The sequence below is a fragment of the Gossypium hirsutum genome, chromosome D08 (assembly GCF_007990345.1).
Source record: "Gossypium hirsutum isolate 1008001.06 chromosome D08, Gossypium_hirsutum_v2.1, whole genome shotgun sequence".
Classification (NCBI taxonomy): Eukaryota; Viridiplantae; Streptophyta; class Magnoliopsida; order Malvales; family Malvaceae; genus Gossypium; species Gossypium hirsutum.
In genome coordinates, this window is record NC_053444.1 from 15,347,095 (window position 1) to 15,365,600 (window position 18,506).

General features: G+C 30.9%; 1 protein-coding gene across 2 annotated transcripts; it reads right to left on the reverse strand.

Annotated features, from left to right (window-relative positions):
* Nucleotides 1-3,647: 3,647 nt before the first annotated feature.
* On the reverse strand, nucleotides 3,648-13,724 carry LOC107918601 (protein LURP-one-related 15). Of its 2 annotated transcripts, none has more exons than XM_041099930.1 (3): nucleotides 13,411-13,724; nucleotides 13,092-13,289; nucleotides 3,648-3,855 (listed from the first exon to the last, which is right to left on the reverse strand). In XM_041099930.1, exons 1-3 carry the CDS (start codon nucleotides 13,684-13,686, stop codon nucleotides 3,715-3,717), a joined length of 615 nt encoding a protein of 204 aa, XP_040955864.1. In that variant the 5' UTR covers nucleotides 13,687-13,724; the 3' UTR covers nucleotides 3,648-3,714. The 2 variants fall into 2 exon arrangements, with proteins under 2 accessions (XP_040955864.1, XP_016703687.1); XM_016848198.2 differs by lacking the exon at nucleotides 3,648-3,855 and adding an exon at nucleotides 11,165-11,474.
* Between the last annotated feature and the right edge of the window lie 4,782 nt (nucleotides 13,725-18,506).

Consider the following 18,506-nt stretch of genomic DNA (forward strand, 5'->3'; position numbering starts at 1 on the left):
AGGTTTTAAGGAAATTTGAGTGTGACAACAGATCCAAAAATCTCATGTTTAGAAAGTGAATTCAATTTTGCTTGAATTGTGTCTTTCCATTTTGGTCAATCTTTTTTATTTTTGTATTCTTCTATAGATTTAGGCTCAAGATCCTCATTTTCTTTTGTTATTTCAATAGCAACATTATAAGCAAACTATTTTCGATGTAACACCCTATACCCGGCCTGGTTACCAAGCCTGAATATCAGGATGCCACATCACCGTCTCGTGTCATACAAAACATTTTAAAATCTCGTTGTAAAAGAATTGTCTTCTATTTTAGTATTCATATAAGTGTTAAGTCAATCTTACTTTTTAGTTATTATCGTTACATGCTAAACATACTTCACATAGTCTTATAACAATAATTATACATGCATTTAGACCAATCGGTAGATTTTCCAAACTATTACGTAGGTATCGATACTAAAATAGTGGTATCGATATTTCTCTCAAGTGGTATCAATACCACTTGGAAAAATCTATACCAAATTAGCTTACTGTTTCTTGTTTCAAAAACTCAACTTTCGGAAAATATCGCTACCACTGATGAAGAATCGATAATTTCACCCCAAGTATCGATAATCGAGATAAAATATCGATACCTACAAGCAAAATAAACTTCCTGAAATTTAAAAATAGCAGAGTATCATTTTTTAGGCCTGAACATCGATACCTCTGTTCTAGACCTTAAAAATATAACATATATCAGCACATTGATCATTCTCAATTAATCCTAAACATCATGCATCAAATACCTTATAAAATATACACCAAAATACCTCAAATGGCAGTCCCAAACATAATTTTTTCAAGTCTACAAAATACCAATCATAATGGGCATGCAATCAACTAAAAATTCATAGTAAAATCACATAACATCTACCTTATTACTTTTTATTCCCAAAACCCAATTAAACAAATAACACCTACTGATAGGAACTAAGTTCCTGGCTTCGATCACTCCTCGAGACCACACCGCTCACATTGGCACTACTTATCTGCAATGGTTTAAAAGGAGTGGATGAACTTAACAAGTTTAGTGAATGCTCAGAATAACCGCAACGCAAACAAGTCGTCATGCATCAACCAAACAACTTATAGCATTTTTCCAAAATGTGTTTAACTTAGTGTCATAATTTACATATTTAGTCATATTTCATGTATCCCTTTTACAAATTTATATACAAATGTTTAGGCATATATTCCGATACATATTAATCACATATAATCCAATTTAAACGCAATCTATAATAATTTACATATCATCCACATACTCGTTTAGGTATACATCACATTACACATATTTACACTTTTTAAGATAATTTGGCACTTAAGCTATGAAATATAAAACTGAACTCTATCATCACTCATCAGATACATGAATCTCTAATACACCACACATAGACTCGTAGAGTCGAACACATCCCATAAGTGTAGCTTATAGCTAACACTCTCCAACACACCAAACACACATATCCCGGTGAATGGAGCTTAGCCCGCATTCCCTTATCTCTCCAAAAACTCTCCCTAGGCCTCAACACCACAAATATCACAACACATATAAGTGAGTACTCACAATCTTATGACATGCCAACTTTTCGTGTTTGCTTTTTGTTTCTATTTTTCCTTATCAACTTTTGCTACATTATTATTTCACATGTTCTTTAATTACTCCGTGTCCTACATCAATTAATTGTTTAACAAATTTTAAATAAGTTAAAGTATTAAAAAACTTTTTATAAAATATACGATTTTATCTTTCTGTTTTAACACAAATACTATTTAAACCATACAATAATTAAAGAAAAGGTTACAAATTATACTTTCCTCCAAATTTCGAGTTTGAATTAAACTTACAAGCACCGTTAATGTTGATTGCATACAACTATTAAAAATTATTTTCCATAATAATACTAAATTTTTGTAACATATTATTATTCCAATACATAATATCAGTATTTGTAATATTTTCGAACATTATAAACAAGTTAGCGGCAGACGCATGTAAATGTATACTTGGAAATATGTATGGAAAAATTGAAATAATGGGTGAAGTAGAAAAAAGAAGAAGTGAAATAAAGTTATATATTTTTATGATAGTAAAAATATAATTTTATTATTTTAATAATTTATATTTTAATTAATTTTAATAATTGAATTAAATTTTTATTATTTAAAGAAGCCCAATTTTATCATATATTAATTTAAGATTTTATAAATCGTAAATAAGCTAAATTTTAAAATTATCAGTTTAGGGAGCTGGAGTTTGCTGAGCACCCCGTAGCAGTTCCGCCCCTAATACTCAATAATAAATATATAGATACACATGACAATATAAGTAATGCAAAGCAAAAATTTAATAGTTATCAACATAACGTTTAAATTACTTCTTTTTCATTTACTTAAAATTAATATTTATTATCATATTTCTTAAAATATATTCATTTTAATGTAGAAAACTATATAGAATGTCTATCATAATGTTATACACATTAATAATGGTAATCAAAACAAAAAATTCCATGTCTTTGTTCATTTTAATAATGTTTATAGCAATTAAGTTAAAATTGCACTAACAACAATTAAGGAAAATTAGTACTTAAATTAATTAATGGCATTTAAGGAAAATTCGACTAATGACCATTAAGGAAAAATTAGAAAAAAATATTGTATTCAACTATGTAAGAATACCTAAAAATATTGTTCATGCACAGTGAATGAACACACAAAACAAATGATCAATTCAGGTTATTAGTAGTTTATGGTATGTTTAATCCGAAATTTTATATTCTTTTATATTATGTAATTTAGTTTTTACACAATTTTATATTCAACTTTTATGCCACTTACCAATTTATAATGTTCTAACTTTTTTTTACATTACTTATATCCAAGAAGAAGAATACAAGAAGTGAATGTGAACCATGCACCAGGTAGATTCCTAAAAAAGGGAGGTGAGTCGTAGTTGACCACTTAAAAACCAATTATTTCCTTTCCAAATCCAATCTTAGACATGCACCTTCCCATTACCACACCTATTATCTTTAATAGAACAATTGTGGATCATCCCATACATATATATTACATTTATATCATAAATAATTATTGAATTGATATATATAGAGATGGGGAATAAAATAAAATTGTCAATCAAGGTTTCCATGATTCTATTTTTAGAAAATAAATGAAAACCCCAAAAAAATACATAATTTTTTGCCACAAGGCATTCCTTGTGTCTTCGACCTCCATCGCTCCATCTTCTCCTTGTCATGAACTCATTTTTTAGAAAAATTACATTTCTATCTTATGTTTGTTTCTGGCTCACAAAAATTCATAAATAAATAAAAAGAAATCTACATGGAGATGATAGCCCATGGTCTATTTCCTAAGAACCACAACCTTGACAAAAATAATAATTATATAACAAATATATATAATATTGCATTCATTCACATACATTCCCCTAAACATGCAAATAATTATAAGAATGTCACATCTTATCAAATATTAATCAAACAAAATGAAGTGAGAGATTCGATCTTGATTTACAATATAAACATAGCACAACCTGACTTTGATATCAATTACTGGAAAATTTTGATTTGAAAACGATTTTCTTACACAGCGGACAATTAGAATTTTGAAAACTGACTTGATTTGTGATATTTATAGCAATAAAACTTAACCAAAATTGTGCTTATATTTTTGGATTAAGTGGATCCTTGATGTTTTCTGACTTTCAACCAAACGATCTTCTCTGCTATTCTCGTACCACGAACTGCTTCGAGTGTGGGCTAAAATCAATTGAACTGCAACACAGAACTAGAAAAAGTTTTCTCTTTTTTGGGTGAAAATGAAAATTCTCTCTTCTTTAATAGAAACTGGTAGAATTGTTATTCTGGAAAAAAATATATATGTAACAGTTGAGAATAAATTCTCTCTATTTTTTGGGTAGAATTACAATCTCTCAAAATTGTGTAAATAGCTCTATCGGTGCTATCTATTTATAAGAAGAGAATGTAGAACTCTTATTGAGTTGTAGCAGTTTATTTCAAATAGAAAAACAACTTCCTACTTAGAGTAGGAGAGGGGTGGACGACACACCCTAGTATTCCTACTAGGATTGTCGCCCCCTTCATGTTACATGAGGGGTTTTGGGCCTCTCTCACATTGGGTTCAATTACGAATACTTTTTAGGCCTTTTTGACCCAGTACTCTGTAATATGACCCAACCCAATTAAGTTTTTATATTTCCCAAACTTTAATATTTATATATAAAATCACTTTATCATCTCTATTTTACCCCTAGCAAAATTTTGATGATTTTACCCTTAGTAAAATTTTGATGATTTTGCCCCTCGTAAAATTTCGAGAAAATATTTTCAATATTTCACAACTCAACATGTTCACTATGAAAGAATAGTTTATTTTCATTTTTAAGCTTCAAAACAGTCAAAAAACATAAACTTATTCTTCTGATCATTTTTAAGTAATCCGTATAGGATTGCAAATTTACATTTCTAAATTTGGAAACTTACATTCATTTCCAAATGATTCCGTTTCTCCATTTCGGAGAAAACCATAAGCAATCCTAAATGTTTTTCGTTCCTCTTTTTCTATTCATTTTGTTAATTTCTATTCAAACACGCAATTCATTTCTAGTTTCAATGAGCTAGCGGAGGGACCGATTGGATATATGTTGTTGAGGCTCAAATGATTAATAATTAAGTTTTGGCTTTTCTCCTATTAATTATAAGCTCATTTAGTCACAAAATCATTCCACTATTGTATCGGGACTAAGCTCTTCTCAATGACATACCATTACAAAAGTAACTACTCAGTGCTCATCCAATGACCTTGTCATAAGTGTGTTACCCTCATAGGATATCCTTGGTCTCTTTGAGATAGTATTCATTCTCCTAGTATGATCCTATTTTATATCATAGTAACCATTACATCTTCATTCATGAAAAGTCAATCACTATCAAATAGTGATCAAGTCATCCATCATAAAGACGAACGACATGTGACCACGTTTACTTTTCATCAACCATTTAATGTTAATGAGAGGATATCATTTACTCATGTTTTGGGTTATGAATTTCACTATTGTGAATGACACTACATACTACAAAAGTCATACACCCAACACACCAACTTTCAGTTTCTTATCATTTTAAACTTAGGCTTTTACTTACATCAAAACATACGAGTCACGTGTATTTAGTCTGCCATCCATTCAGGATTTCGGCATGTCACACTATGAACGTCATAAGTGAAGAAATCCATAAACGGATTCAGGATCTTTTCTGCTTGGGTCATGTCCAATGTACTGCCAGTCTAGTCAATCACATTTATGTCTCTATCTTCTGGGGGTCATCCTCTTCGATGCCCAAGACAAGGCATCTCCATAATTGGACTTGATAAACAACATGTTAGTCTTTCAATCCCTTTGCTCATTTTTTATTAGACTAATGACATATTTAGATTCATCTACTAATACAAGTTGTCTTTTCATATTACAATCCGACCACGTAAGACCGCTTAGTATTAGTTAAACATTAGACAACCAATGAGCAACATTTGATTCAATTTTGCTTTGCATGCAAAAACCATGTATGGAAAATTATACAAAGCATAGTAATGTAATTAATGAATTTGTTTTATTAACCAATATGTTCGAAAAAATTACTAGTGTAACAACCTATTTTTAGTAAAGTCAGAACAGTGCTTTCCGGACCATAAATTTGATGAGTAAATTATTATTATTTTTATTATTTTAATTTTTACGGTATGTTAGTAGGGTCGTAGAAAATTTTCGTTAAGAAATTTTGATATTTGCATGCTTAATTTTGTGAAAAGAACTAAATCGTAAAAGGTGCAAAAGTAGAGTTCTATTAGTTAAAGGTATCTATTAGGTATAAAATTTAAATGTAATAGGATTTATACTATAACTAGACCATTATTATTAGTGGACAAAGATGGACACATTATTAAGTGATTTAAAGGTTAATAAGCAAGGTTAATTTAGTAATTTTATAATTATGTTAAGCAAAATAACATAAACTAAAACTATCATCTTCCATAGTTGCTTTTGCCACCAAAAATAAGAAAGAAAACTCCATTGAAGAGTGCTTGAAGGTTTGGCTAGTTCATCCATTGCATGTGAGTACTTTTTTATCCCATTTTTAAAGATTTCTATGTTTTTGAAGTCGTTGTAGCTTAATCTAGCTAGCACGGGGGTTAATTTGCAAAAAAAAGTTAAAGGTTTAGCATTTTGCCATGAATTTTCTTGCATGATTCTTGAAGTTTAATGAAATATTATGAGTCTTTGTTGTTAAATAAACTAGTTTTGTAAAGAGATTTTTGATGAAATTGTTATTTAGGGACTTATTTATATAAATGATAAAATTTTAAGTTAAATTCATGAAATGTTGATTTGTATGAGTTGGTAGAAGCCGCTAGTGAATTCCCCTAGCATGAAATGTGGATGAAATTTCTTAAATTTCAATTTACGAGCTTAATGACTAATTTGTAAAGAAGTTAAAATATTATGGGCAAAATTGTAATTTTATAAAAATATAAAATTTGGACTGAATTGAAGAGTTTAAGTACTAAATTGATTGAATTTTTCTATTTAGATAAAGATAAACCTTATACGAATCTAGATCGAGGAAAAGCTAAAGCCTCAGGTTAGTTTATCTCGTTTCTACGTCTTTGTCATCGAGGTAAGTTCTTATGATTAATTAACGTTTCAATGTTGTATTGATCTATACATATTCATGTATTGTTTGTCGTGAAATTAAATGGTGGAAATCCAACGATGTTATGATAATTATCGAGCCATGTTTGAAGCTTAGGAATACGTAGGATACAAATGACATGTCATTAGGGTTACCATTTTCTGGGTGCTGGTCTTGAATGTCCTACCAACGGCTAAGGTCCTGCATTTGTTAAGGATGCTCTATAGCTTGTGTGAGCAGCATCGTGTAGTTTACATTCTGACCTACAGCTTGTGTGAACAGACCCATTTCACAGCTCGTGTGAGCAATAATGTAAAGGAAAAGGAAAGGTTATGACTATATGTTTATCACACTTCGTGTGAGCTTTCCCACATATCTGATGTTATTGTAAATGGTTCAACGGGCATGAAAAGGAAAGGAATGGTAAGTGTTCAAATGAACAATGTCATGAATCTATGAAAATGTATGAAATGAAAATGATCAATGAATGTATATCTATGTTCATGGAAAAGATGAATTCAAAAGCATTATGTTCATGTATACCTAGCTTACCTTATGTTAATTCAAGTGAATTATGAGTTGATGCACTAACATGTGTTGTTGATGATGCTTAGGCTTGTGCCAAGCTTATGGTTAGATTGTATCATGTTTAAATTTTAAGGTTATGCATTGAAATGGTAAGTTATGTTCATGTTTTACGAACTTACTAAGCATTATATGCTTACGTAGTTTTCTTTCCTATGTTTTATAGATAATTGGAAGCTCAATCAGTTTCGAAGCTTGTCGGAGATCTATCACACTATCCAGCGATTATATCGATAGTTTTTGATGTTTTGGCCAATGTTATAATGACACGTATAGGTAGTCTTGTGTTTGATGTGAGTTGATAAGTTTGGCATGTATATGTTATTTTGGTTGTTGTACTTTTGGTGCCTTATTGGTATGTGTTATTATGGTTTAGTTTCAATGCATGCTTTAATGGTCAAAGTGGTATGTTTATGTAGAAGTTCTATTGATCATAAATTTGGTACGTTATGAAATCGTATTTGACTAAATGTTTATGATTGAAAAATGGTCAAATATGCATGTGTATAGGTAAGTTTGTATGCTTGCTTTTGATGTGCCTTATATGGCATATTAGTTGAATGGATTTGGTCATTTGAATTGGTCATTTTATGCATGTTTGGTATGTTTGTGATGTATTGGTTATGGGTGCAAATTGCTTGTAGGTACATGCTTGTAATGGTGATGGAAATGGCTTGAATTTTGCCAATTTCATGTCCACATGGCCTGAGACACGGGCGTGAACTCAGTCGTGTGTGACACACAGCCATGAGACACAGTCATGTGTCTCCTGTAGGTTTTAAGGTTTGCAAGTCAGGCAGTTACATAGCCTAGCACGCAGGCGTGTGAGGCCATTTCGAGAGTTATACAAGCGTGTGTGGCTTGGCCGTGTGACCCAACTTTGAAAGTTACACGAGAACGAAAACAGACTGGGACACGGCCGTGTGCCCTTATTTCAAATGTTACACGTTCTGAGACACAGGCGTGCGTCTCATTCGTGTGAGTCACATGGCCATGTGACCTCTACAGTTCAAATTTTCTAACTTTTTTTTGAACTTTCTGAATGATTTCAATTTAGTCTCGAATTGTTTCTAAAGTGTTTTTAAAGCCTCGAAGGCTTGAATAAGGGACGATATGCATTTAGATGAATGATTTACGCCATATTTATATTGAGGTACTAAATGTATGTTTTAAAGTTACGATTTTATGGTAATACTCAGTAACCATATTCCGGCTACAGATACGGGTTAGGGGTGTTACAATACTACACTTCAGGCAAATCCAACATGTGCAACCTACACGGGCATGTGGTAGGCCATGTCAGTTTCACGGGATTTCACACTGAACTTTGAAAAATCGTGATTTTTAGGTTTTTGGGCATTCTAAGACGTATATATGACAAAAATTAAAAGATAAGAGGGAGCCGTCATAGAATATTCAAGAAAACAACTCGAAAAACATCATTGAAGCAAACTTTAAAGCATATTTTCGCCAATATTGAAGATTCCTAGTTGATTTCTTTGGAAATTATCATGAGCATCTTTGTTTCTTTCAATTATATTATATCTTGGATGTTTTTATTTTCAATCATGAACTAATTTTCTAAATACCTAGGGAGATGAACCCTATGATGGATTCTGTCGTTTGATTTTTTTATTTTACGTAATTAAGACTTAGTTTCTTATTCTCAATTATGTGTGCTTAATTCTTGGTTTAATATTTTGAGATTATTAATCCATGTTCGATATGCTTAAATCGAAGGTTGAATAGACCCTGTTTAAGAGTAGATCTTGCATAATTTAGTGGAGTTGCATGCAATCCTAGAAATAAGATGACATAAATCTACCAGATTAGAGTCAAATCTAATTAGGGAATCCATACTATGAGGTAATGCGATAATAAGGGTTTTAATTAGAAATAAATTTCAATGAATCAACCTAGAGTCAGTTGCTCTTTTTCTCGAAAGAGATATTAGAATAATTTAGGGATTTCTACAGATCAAGATACTAAGTAAAAAATTTGTGTAATTTAGATTGATGGTGACAGATGAAATCTAGGCAGATTCTTTCCTAGGTATTGTTTTGCTTATTGGTTGTTAATCAATTATTTTCGTGTTTTGTTCTTTTTCGTGTTCATTAGTAATTAATTTAGTCGATCTTAATTTTTAATCAATCACTTGAATTATTCGATTCAATAATAGAAAGATGATAATTACTAGTACTTTTAGTCTTCGTGGGAACAATATATTTACTCACTATAACTATACTATTAATTGATATGTGCACTTGTCTTAACCAAATTTTTAATTAATTTTGTGATGCATTAATTTAAAATATAAAATTATTATCACGAAATTGTGAGATTATATGCTTGATAAATCTTAACTCCAACATCAATTTTCATGTCATTCATATTTAAGTTGACATTTTTAACTTACCTTTAAAATTTCATATTTTAAACATAATTACAAATGTTTAAGATGAGTAAAATTCACATACCCAATTGGAGTATTACATGTTTTAAAGTGCCAATTTCTTCCCTTTTGATCACATAACACAACTAAGACTTAATTCAACTCCAATTCTTCAAGTAGCTAATATTAGTAAAGAGTAAATGGACATAATTCATAATTTTCTAACACTTTCCACTTATTCTTCTTGTCATATCTAGATGTCATTTAGACTTTACTACAATTCCCCTTCCTCAGTATACGTACATATACACAATTACACACATAATCATACTTATTCACCAATCCTAAGTAACATAGAATTTAGTCTTAGAAGTAAAAATTAAACAATTTAGACTTAATTTACTATCTTCCTTAATGATTTGGGTATGAAATTTTGGCTTCTACCACCACCAATCTCCTCACTTGTACAGCTTCCTTCAATTATGAACTATACTAATTAAACTATACGGTGGATTCATTACAATCATAGGTTAGAATTGATGAAAATATATCTTTTTTCCTCCTTCATGTATAGCTAGGCTTTCTCTAATTTTTCCTTAGTTTTTCACCTTCTCTTTTTGTCAAATATTAGCTAATTTCTTCAGCATCAATCTCTCATCCATTTAGCCGTGAGAGCCTTGATTTGTGGGGTTGTTTAGCTTCCAAATTCTTTACCACCTAGCTTCACTATTCTCTTAATTTCCCATACTTTGAGACCTAGTTTTCAAGGTGTCATTAAGCCTTATTTGATCAATAAGACTCACCGCTAACACTGATTCTTTTGCCTACCCAATGATAGGGTTAAATTGCAATTTAGTCCTATTTATTGAAGGTATACTTTTCCTTTCTCTCTTTGTACCAAAACGAAGCAAAATGTTTGCAGCCTCACTCTTCTCATCCAATCCAATTAGTATGCTATGGTGGGATTTCTTGGTATCACTGTCATTTGCCACCTGCTACCAAAATTCCTTTAATTATTACACACTTTGACACCTAGCCACAATGTGTCATTTAAACCTTTTAATGACTCTTACTTAACAAACACTAAGTGGCTTAATTGCCTCCAAGTTCTTTTAACTCAATGGTGAAAATGCACTTTAGGTCCCCCATAATCTCTTGCAATTTCCAAAATAGTCCTTACCCAAAGTTATCAATTATTATTATCCAAATTTAATTAATTCTTCTTATATTATTCGAATATAATTAATTACTTTTTTGATAAATTTACAACATCAGAATAACAAGATCGTAGTATAATCTTCCTTCGATCTAAATTTTGAATTTGTTCGGTCCTAAGAACTATTACTCAAAAATCTATCAGATTTTGAAGATGTTGGGTTCTAATATATGTATAGGTTTAGATACTACTCAGTTATAAATTAGCTAAGGTTCTTATTGATGAATGCACAAATTAAGATCAGTCTGGTTTCATCTTAATATGTTACAATAGTGAAAGCTCACTAGTAAGACAAAAAGAAGTAAACAAGCCGAAGTCAAACATGTAGATAACAACATATTATAGTGAACATTTTAATGAGTGATCACTCATCATCGTCGTGGTTAATCCCATCAAGGATGGCTATGAGAGCCACCACGAAGGCATAAACCACGTTTGGATAGACCATCACCATAAACTTGTCCTTACCAAGCAATACGCTTTCAACATTGTGCTTCTTGTGCATCTGCAGTGCTCACACATATAGAACCCACATACATGTAAATATCATTATTCCTATGTTAATATAATCTTACAAATATTAATCTATCGGTTAAAGCACTTGGGAGATTATCTATTATTAAATTCTTCAATTTAATCCATAATTAAATAAATCTAAATTGAAAGAGAATTAACGTTACTTTAAGTAAAATATCTTAATTTTTTTTCCAATTGCAGTTCATATAAAAAAAATCATTTACAAAACCATAAAAGCTTTAAAAAATATTAACTTTGTTAAACAAAAACTGATATTTTTTCAAACAACAAATGTTAACCCATTTGCAATTTGAACTTATTTGATTCTTTTTAGTAGTACATGGACTAAATTGATCCATTCAGTAATAGAGAGATTAATTTGATATAGTCTCTATAATACTTGGATCTCCTAGATACTTTCACCTCTATCTATCTATCAATTTATCTATCTATCTATCTATCTATCTATCTATCTAGTACATATTTAAATTATTTTGTTGAGTTGATATCACTAGTCAACTCAACACGAATTCAATAAAAAAATTTACTTAAAATTCCTCTTTTAATTAAGGTTTGAATGTTAATATATTGACATTTTTGTTCTTTTACTATTTTTATATGAAATTTTTTAAATAAAACAACTAAAAGTGTAATACCTAAGAATTGAACTATTTTACCAGTTCACTTATAACTCAATTATTATTTTTTTATACATACAATTTTAATTGAAAGTGTGACAAAATCTAGTATAGTTGACTGAATTTTTGTCACCCATCAATCAAATCCCAAGTTTTTGGTGAATTTATCAAAAATTCATTTATTTTACAAAGTAACAAATATTATATAGAGGATATTTAAATTATTTTATACTTTGATAAATCTCTAAATAAATATACAAGTATATGATAAAAGTTGAGTCTAAAATACGTTAATAACCCCTTACTCCATTTTATATAAAATAAAAACATGATCAACACTTCCTTTATCAATCGGTTGTTCTCCAATCTTATTTTTCTTCATATCACCACTAGACTTACCCTTCCAATGAGTATTTAATACATCCTTAGCCTCAACAAGCTTTTTTGTTTCTTACTTTGAATGCTTAAATTACAAATATTTATATTAGAAAATTTTATTTAAATTATATGATAAGCACCAATTATTTATGTTCACATCATTATTCTTATTCAAAACTCGTATTCTAATTATTATCATTGTCTTAAAGTTTATTTAGAATTTACTACAAAGGCTGTGATTGGTCACTAAAAGATAATAACAAATTTAGTGATAATAAAATAATTGTAACAATATTTTAAACATTAAAAATAACATTATCTCAACAATTATCTATTGAATCTTGTCATTATCAAGTCCTAAAACCATTTTGTTTCATAATCGCACAAGAAGTTTTCTACATAAAAATATATCTAATAAAAAAATTATATTATTATTTAAACCTCTTATTGAATTGGTAGTATGAATAGATAGAAAATTAATTCAGTTGAAAAAACTTTTAAAAGTTATTGTTTATATAAAATTATTTTATACTTGTGTGCGATACTAGAGAATATGTGTAAATAAACCGTAGGAAGAGGGTGTTAAGTACCTGAGCCAAAATTGTGTTGGACTCTCCGGAATAAATGATACAGGATCTTTCCAGCCAGCTTCCTTCCACTTTGAAATCACAAACATTCTCTTTTGGGCTGGTTGCCAAGAACACATGCAATTTGGTCTTGAGTTGGATCATTGATGATATGATCGCTTCACTGTGAACATCAGATCTTTTTCTTCCGTGCTTTCCCCCCTGAATACTTGCCATTTATCGTGGACAGTCATTTATCTATTAACAAATCAAGGTAGCTATATTTATATGTAGAGTTGAAATAAAGCTATGTCTGAGAAACTTTGAACAACAAAAACCAAACCTTGTGTCGAAGAGTGCAAATGGGATTTCCAGCAGCATCGGTTAAGAGGCGACGATCATGGATGCTGAAAATTTTGCCTTTGATTTTGATCATGATGTTGGCATTGATGTCACTGACAGCAAATTTGCCCTCACTGATGGTCAAAACCTTTCTGACGACAGCCAGATCTACTGGTTGAGGATAGCAGTATTCAGGCTCAATCACGGAAACGCGAGTAGCCAAAGGTGGGTAAGCACTTGCTGCTGCCGGCGGAGGATATTCCTGTACGTTTTCCATCTAGCTACCACTGCAGTAGCCGATGAATGAAGATGAACTCTTCAATTGATCTTGTATATGGTTTACATCTTCAATTTGTACCCACGAACTCAGTCAACTCACCTCTCCTCTTGACAATTGTAAACGTACTAAAATTCCAAGATCCTGACTATAAGGGACCAAAAAGAAAAAAAGGCTTCAACTGAATCATTTAATTATCTTAAATAAGTAGGTGTTTGATAATTTAAAAATTAAGTATCTAAAAATAAGTATTTAATTTAAATTATAAAATTTATTTGATATATTTTTTAAAGTTAATTACTAAATATAAATAGATTGCTTGGTAAATATAGATTTTAAATTATAAAAAATATTTTATATTTTATATTTAATTTTTAAACATTTCACCTTATTCTAAAATAAAATTTTAAACGGGAAACTTTTATAAGATAGTAAAATAGTATTAAATTAATTGAAAATATTCTCAAATAAGTAGCTCTTACTTAATTCTTATTTTCTACATTTTTTAGAAAAAATTCTTTTATATTATTTTATTTTTAGATTATTAAATATGTGTACAAAAAGAAAAATGACTTTAATTATTTTCAATGGTTTATTAAAAGAAAGCTTAAGTTAAAATTTTAAATTAACAATAATTATTAAAAACTTTAAAATATATAAAATATGAAAAATTAAAAGAAAATATTGTATTTATAAAAAACCAAAATGAAATTGAATCAAAACACAATAAAAATTCATTTTTTATTAAAAGAATATGAAAATAATAAAATTAAATTAAATAAAAAAATATTGACTTTTTAAACTAATTATTTGAGTACTTAATATGAAAGCCAATTTTAACTAATTTTTCAATTTAATTTTTTAAATTTTTTAACCAATTACATGTGTTATTCTTTTTCTAAATTATACGGCATACTTATTATACATATATATGAATATATTTTACAGTCAATTTAAATATTATCATTCTATCATGGAAAAACATAAAATTAAACATTCTAACCAAACAAAATTTCCTGATTCATCCCCCCAAAAAATACAATTATTTCTCTAAAGTATGTGTAAGAGCCCATTTTTACCCGGCCCATAAACCAATAAAATAAAATCAAATTAAAAATTAAAAGTCCAGTTTTTTACAATAGTAAGCCTAGTTAGCCTAAACCCGAATTATAAATGCCAAATACTTAGCCCAATACCTCAAACCCAAATTAACCCAATTAAACCCAATGGCCCAAACGACCCAATTTTTCCAGAAACCCATAGGGTTTCTGGATCCTTCTGACGCCGCAACATTCAGCCTCCAAGCGCCGCAACCAGCAGGCTCCCCTCATGTGCCACGCCTCTGCCTTCGTACGTGCTGAGCCTCCATACGCATGCGCCCGTCTCTGACACCGTACGCCGTACCTGTGAACGTAAACAAAACGCAGCAGAAACAAACCAATTGTTTTTTTGATTTTCGTTATTATTTTATTTTGTTTTGTATTCGATTTTCTCGGTTCTTTGTCGAGAAGGATATAAGAACCGAAAACGCCTTGTATTTGGGGGGCATATTGTATCACAAAAAAAAAAAGAAAAAAAGGAAATCAATACAAAAATTTAAAAGAAGGTATTTTCTCCTTCTCTTTTTGATTCGGTTCTTTTTTTCGATTCATTTTTCTTTCCTTTTCTTTTCTTCATCAGCTATATATAAGGATAGATCTAAAAAAGGGGGTTGGAAATTACCTGTTAACGGCGCCGATGAAGCCTTCTTCTCCTCCGGGCTAATCGGAGTTGAACGGGCGAAGGCGAGGGGGCTCTCGAGCGGCCTGTTGCTGGAACGGCGCTGAGGGGAGAGCATTCGAGCTATTTGTTTCTCTTTATGTTTCTTTTTTTCTTTTGTTTAAAAAAATGAAAGGGAGGCTGATCAGATTAGGGTTTTACTTTAGACCCTTCTGTGACGCACGAAACGGCGCCGTTTGGAGCCTGATCAGTGGCTCCAAAACGATGCCGTATTGGTCCTGTACCCGCGCGGTGACCCGACCCAGGGGGAGGATCCGCGTGTTTTGCTTCGACAGGTTATCTACATGCGCGGTCCCTCCGCTTTTGCGACGATTTCCAATTTGGTCCCTTTTTCTTTCTTTTCTTTTTCTTTTAAATTAGCCGCTTAATTTTATTCTCGTTTCATTTTGGTCCCGTACTAAACACAGCATTTCGGAAGCCTGGATTAATTTCCTTATTGGTCCCACAACTTTTTTTGCGCATCTGTTTTAGTCATTTTATTTGAATTTTATTAATATTTCATTTTTAATTTATGCTTAAAATGTTTAGTTACCTTGCAAATTAATATTTTTTCTACTTCATTTATTTATATTATCACTTCCAAAATTATCAAACCTTATTATTTTAACTCTGTGATGAATTTTTTTTATTAATTCAATATAATATATTTTTAATAACTTTTATTTTATAATATATTTTCAAAAGCCATTTTTATATATTTCATCTTTAAAGATTTATATGATAATATCCCTATTTAATATTTTTTATGTATACAACTTATATTAAATTATTTTTATGATACATATGTATGTACATAAAAACTATTGATTTCAAGTTATTTGTTTTTTTAACTATATTTTTTGTTTATTACAAACTTTCATGTATATATATTATTTTAAACTTATTTCAATGTATAATTTCCCCTCTTTCATGTCGTTTTTTTGTTATTTAAAAAAACTTTTTTGACATTTTATGTAATTCACTTGGTGTTTTTTTTAGATTAACCTTTTAATTAATTTTGCTTGCTAATATGGATGTTAGTATTTACATAATGTAGGATATGACATTGTTCATTCGTATAATTTGAACCTTTGTATTTCATTAGTGTATGCTTTAATTTTTGAATTATCATTGCGTGTGGTACATTATCATACAATCGTTTTTATTCATTCAAAAGATTACAAATTACAAAGTTATTTCATTCAAAAAAACTTTCAAAAATACTCGAAGTTTAAAATCCTCGAGAGAATTGAGCCCTAACGTATTGGGTTCCAACTTCCTCATCGAACCTAAATAATCGAAATTTTTCAAACATTCAAATTTCAAATAAAAGCTCATTCTTGGGAATTTAACGCGTTGTGTCCTAACGCATTGAATATGACGTATTATTTTCTCGAGACGAGGATTTTAAGGTAATGTTCGATATTTAGGAATTTTATGAAATCGAACCCTAACTTACTGGGTTTTGATTTTCTCATTTGACCTAGATAATCGGACATCCCCCTCAAAATGCATAGATTTTAAAAGTCAAGAGATAAATTTAATTTCAAAAATCGAATTGTTGCACCCTAACTCACTGAGTGTGGCAATTTATTTCTTCAAAATGAGTCTGTCTTATTATTCAATTTGGTTTATTCAAATTTAAACCGCAAAGGATCGTATTTTTAAATCTTCGACACTAAGACATTAAACAATCGATTCGATACCAATTTTGGGCGTTACGAGGGTGTTAACCCTTCCTCGTGCGTAACCGACTCCCGAACCTATTTTCTCAAATTTCGCAGACCAAAATCATTTTCAAGGCGACCCGATCACACCTCAATAAAAGATCGGTGGCGACTCCTAGAGTTTTCTATTTTCAAAATCGATACCCATTTTTCAAATTTCAAAAAGGTGGTTTCGACAGCTTGGCGACTCCACTATGGAATGATTTAGAGAGTCAAGCCGTAAAATTGATTGTTTCTTGTCTTATTATCGAAAATTGAAAATCTGATTTGAAAATTTTTGATCCTTTCTTTGCATTTGTTTGTATAATTACGGTTTTATACCTTGGCATCATATTGCATAGGACTGTTTAGGCTTGTCCTTTTAAGTGGGAGTGAGAAACTACTCCTTCGTGAGCTTTTCACCTCTGTGCAGGATAGTGAATCACTTTCGGGATACATCCGTACCTATGTTTTCGTGAGGTTTTCATCTCCGAGCAGCCATAGGGAAATGTATTCCCCTGAATCGAACTCGGTCTGTATGAGCCTATAATGGGTGAAGATCGAGGAATTTGCTGGTTTGGGTACCTTGACTTTATAACCAACCCTCATATAGTGGACTTAGGAACCCATCCTAGGTAGAGCCACTCCGAACCTCTAGTGGTCACCCGACTAGGCACTTTTGTTTTCTTTGTTTGCTTCTGTTTCGTACTAACCTACCTTGTTTGTTTTGATTATGATTGCATTGTATTTGCGTCTTAGGAAGGAGACATTAATTCAAGTCCGATTACTAAATTAGAAAGCTTGTCATGGAATATGAATTCCTTGATAAAGTGGAAAACAATACAACTTCCCGAATATATTCTAAGAAACACAAGAAGGGCGATCGAAGAGTTCGCGACCTCGCTTCGTGGCCTGAGGATTCAAGGCGATCGTCTGAGAGCCTTCGACATTCCACCCCCTTTAAAAAGCTGACGAGCCTTATGAAGATGGACAGATGATGGATCGTGACCAAGATCAAGAAAAGGAGCTAGCAATGGCATCTATTGGCAAGATTACCTCAAACGTGCGGATGAAGAAAAAGATCGATGTTGTTTCTTGGAATATAAGGGCGAGGCCATACATGTATCCGTTTTATGTAAGGGAATTTGCTTTCTAGAAAAGTTTCCTAAATGTAATTGAATTAGAATCAACGTCTTTTTAGGCATTCATTTCATACATTTGCATTACATTGCATTACATGCATTAAAATCCATTGAAAGAGTCTAAACGAGTAAATTTGTTTCAGCTAACCTGGAAAACCAACCAACCAAACACCCTTACGATATCCAAGCAAAGACTAGAGAAATGGAACGAAGG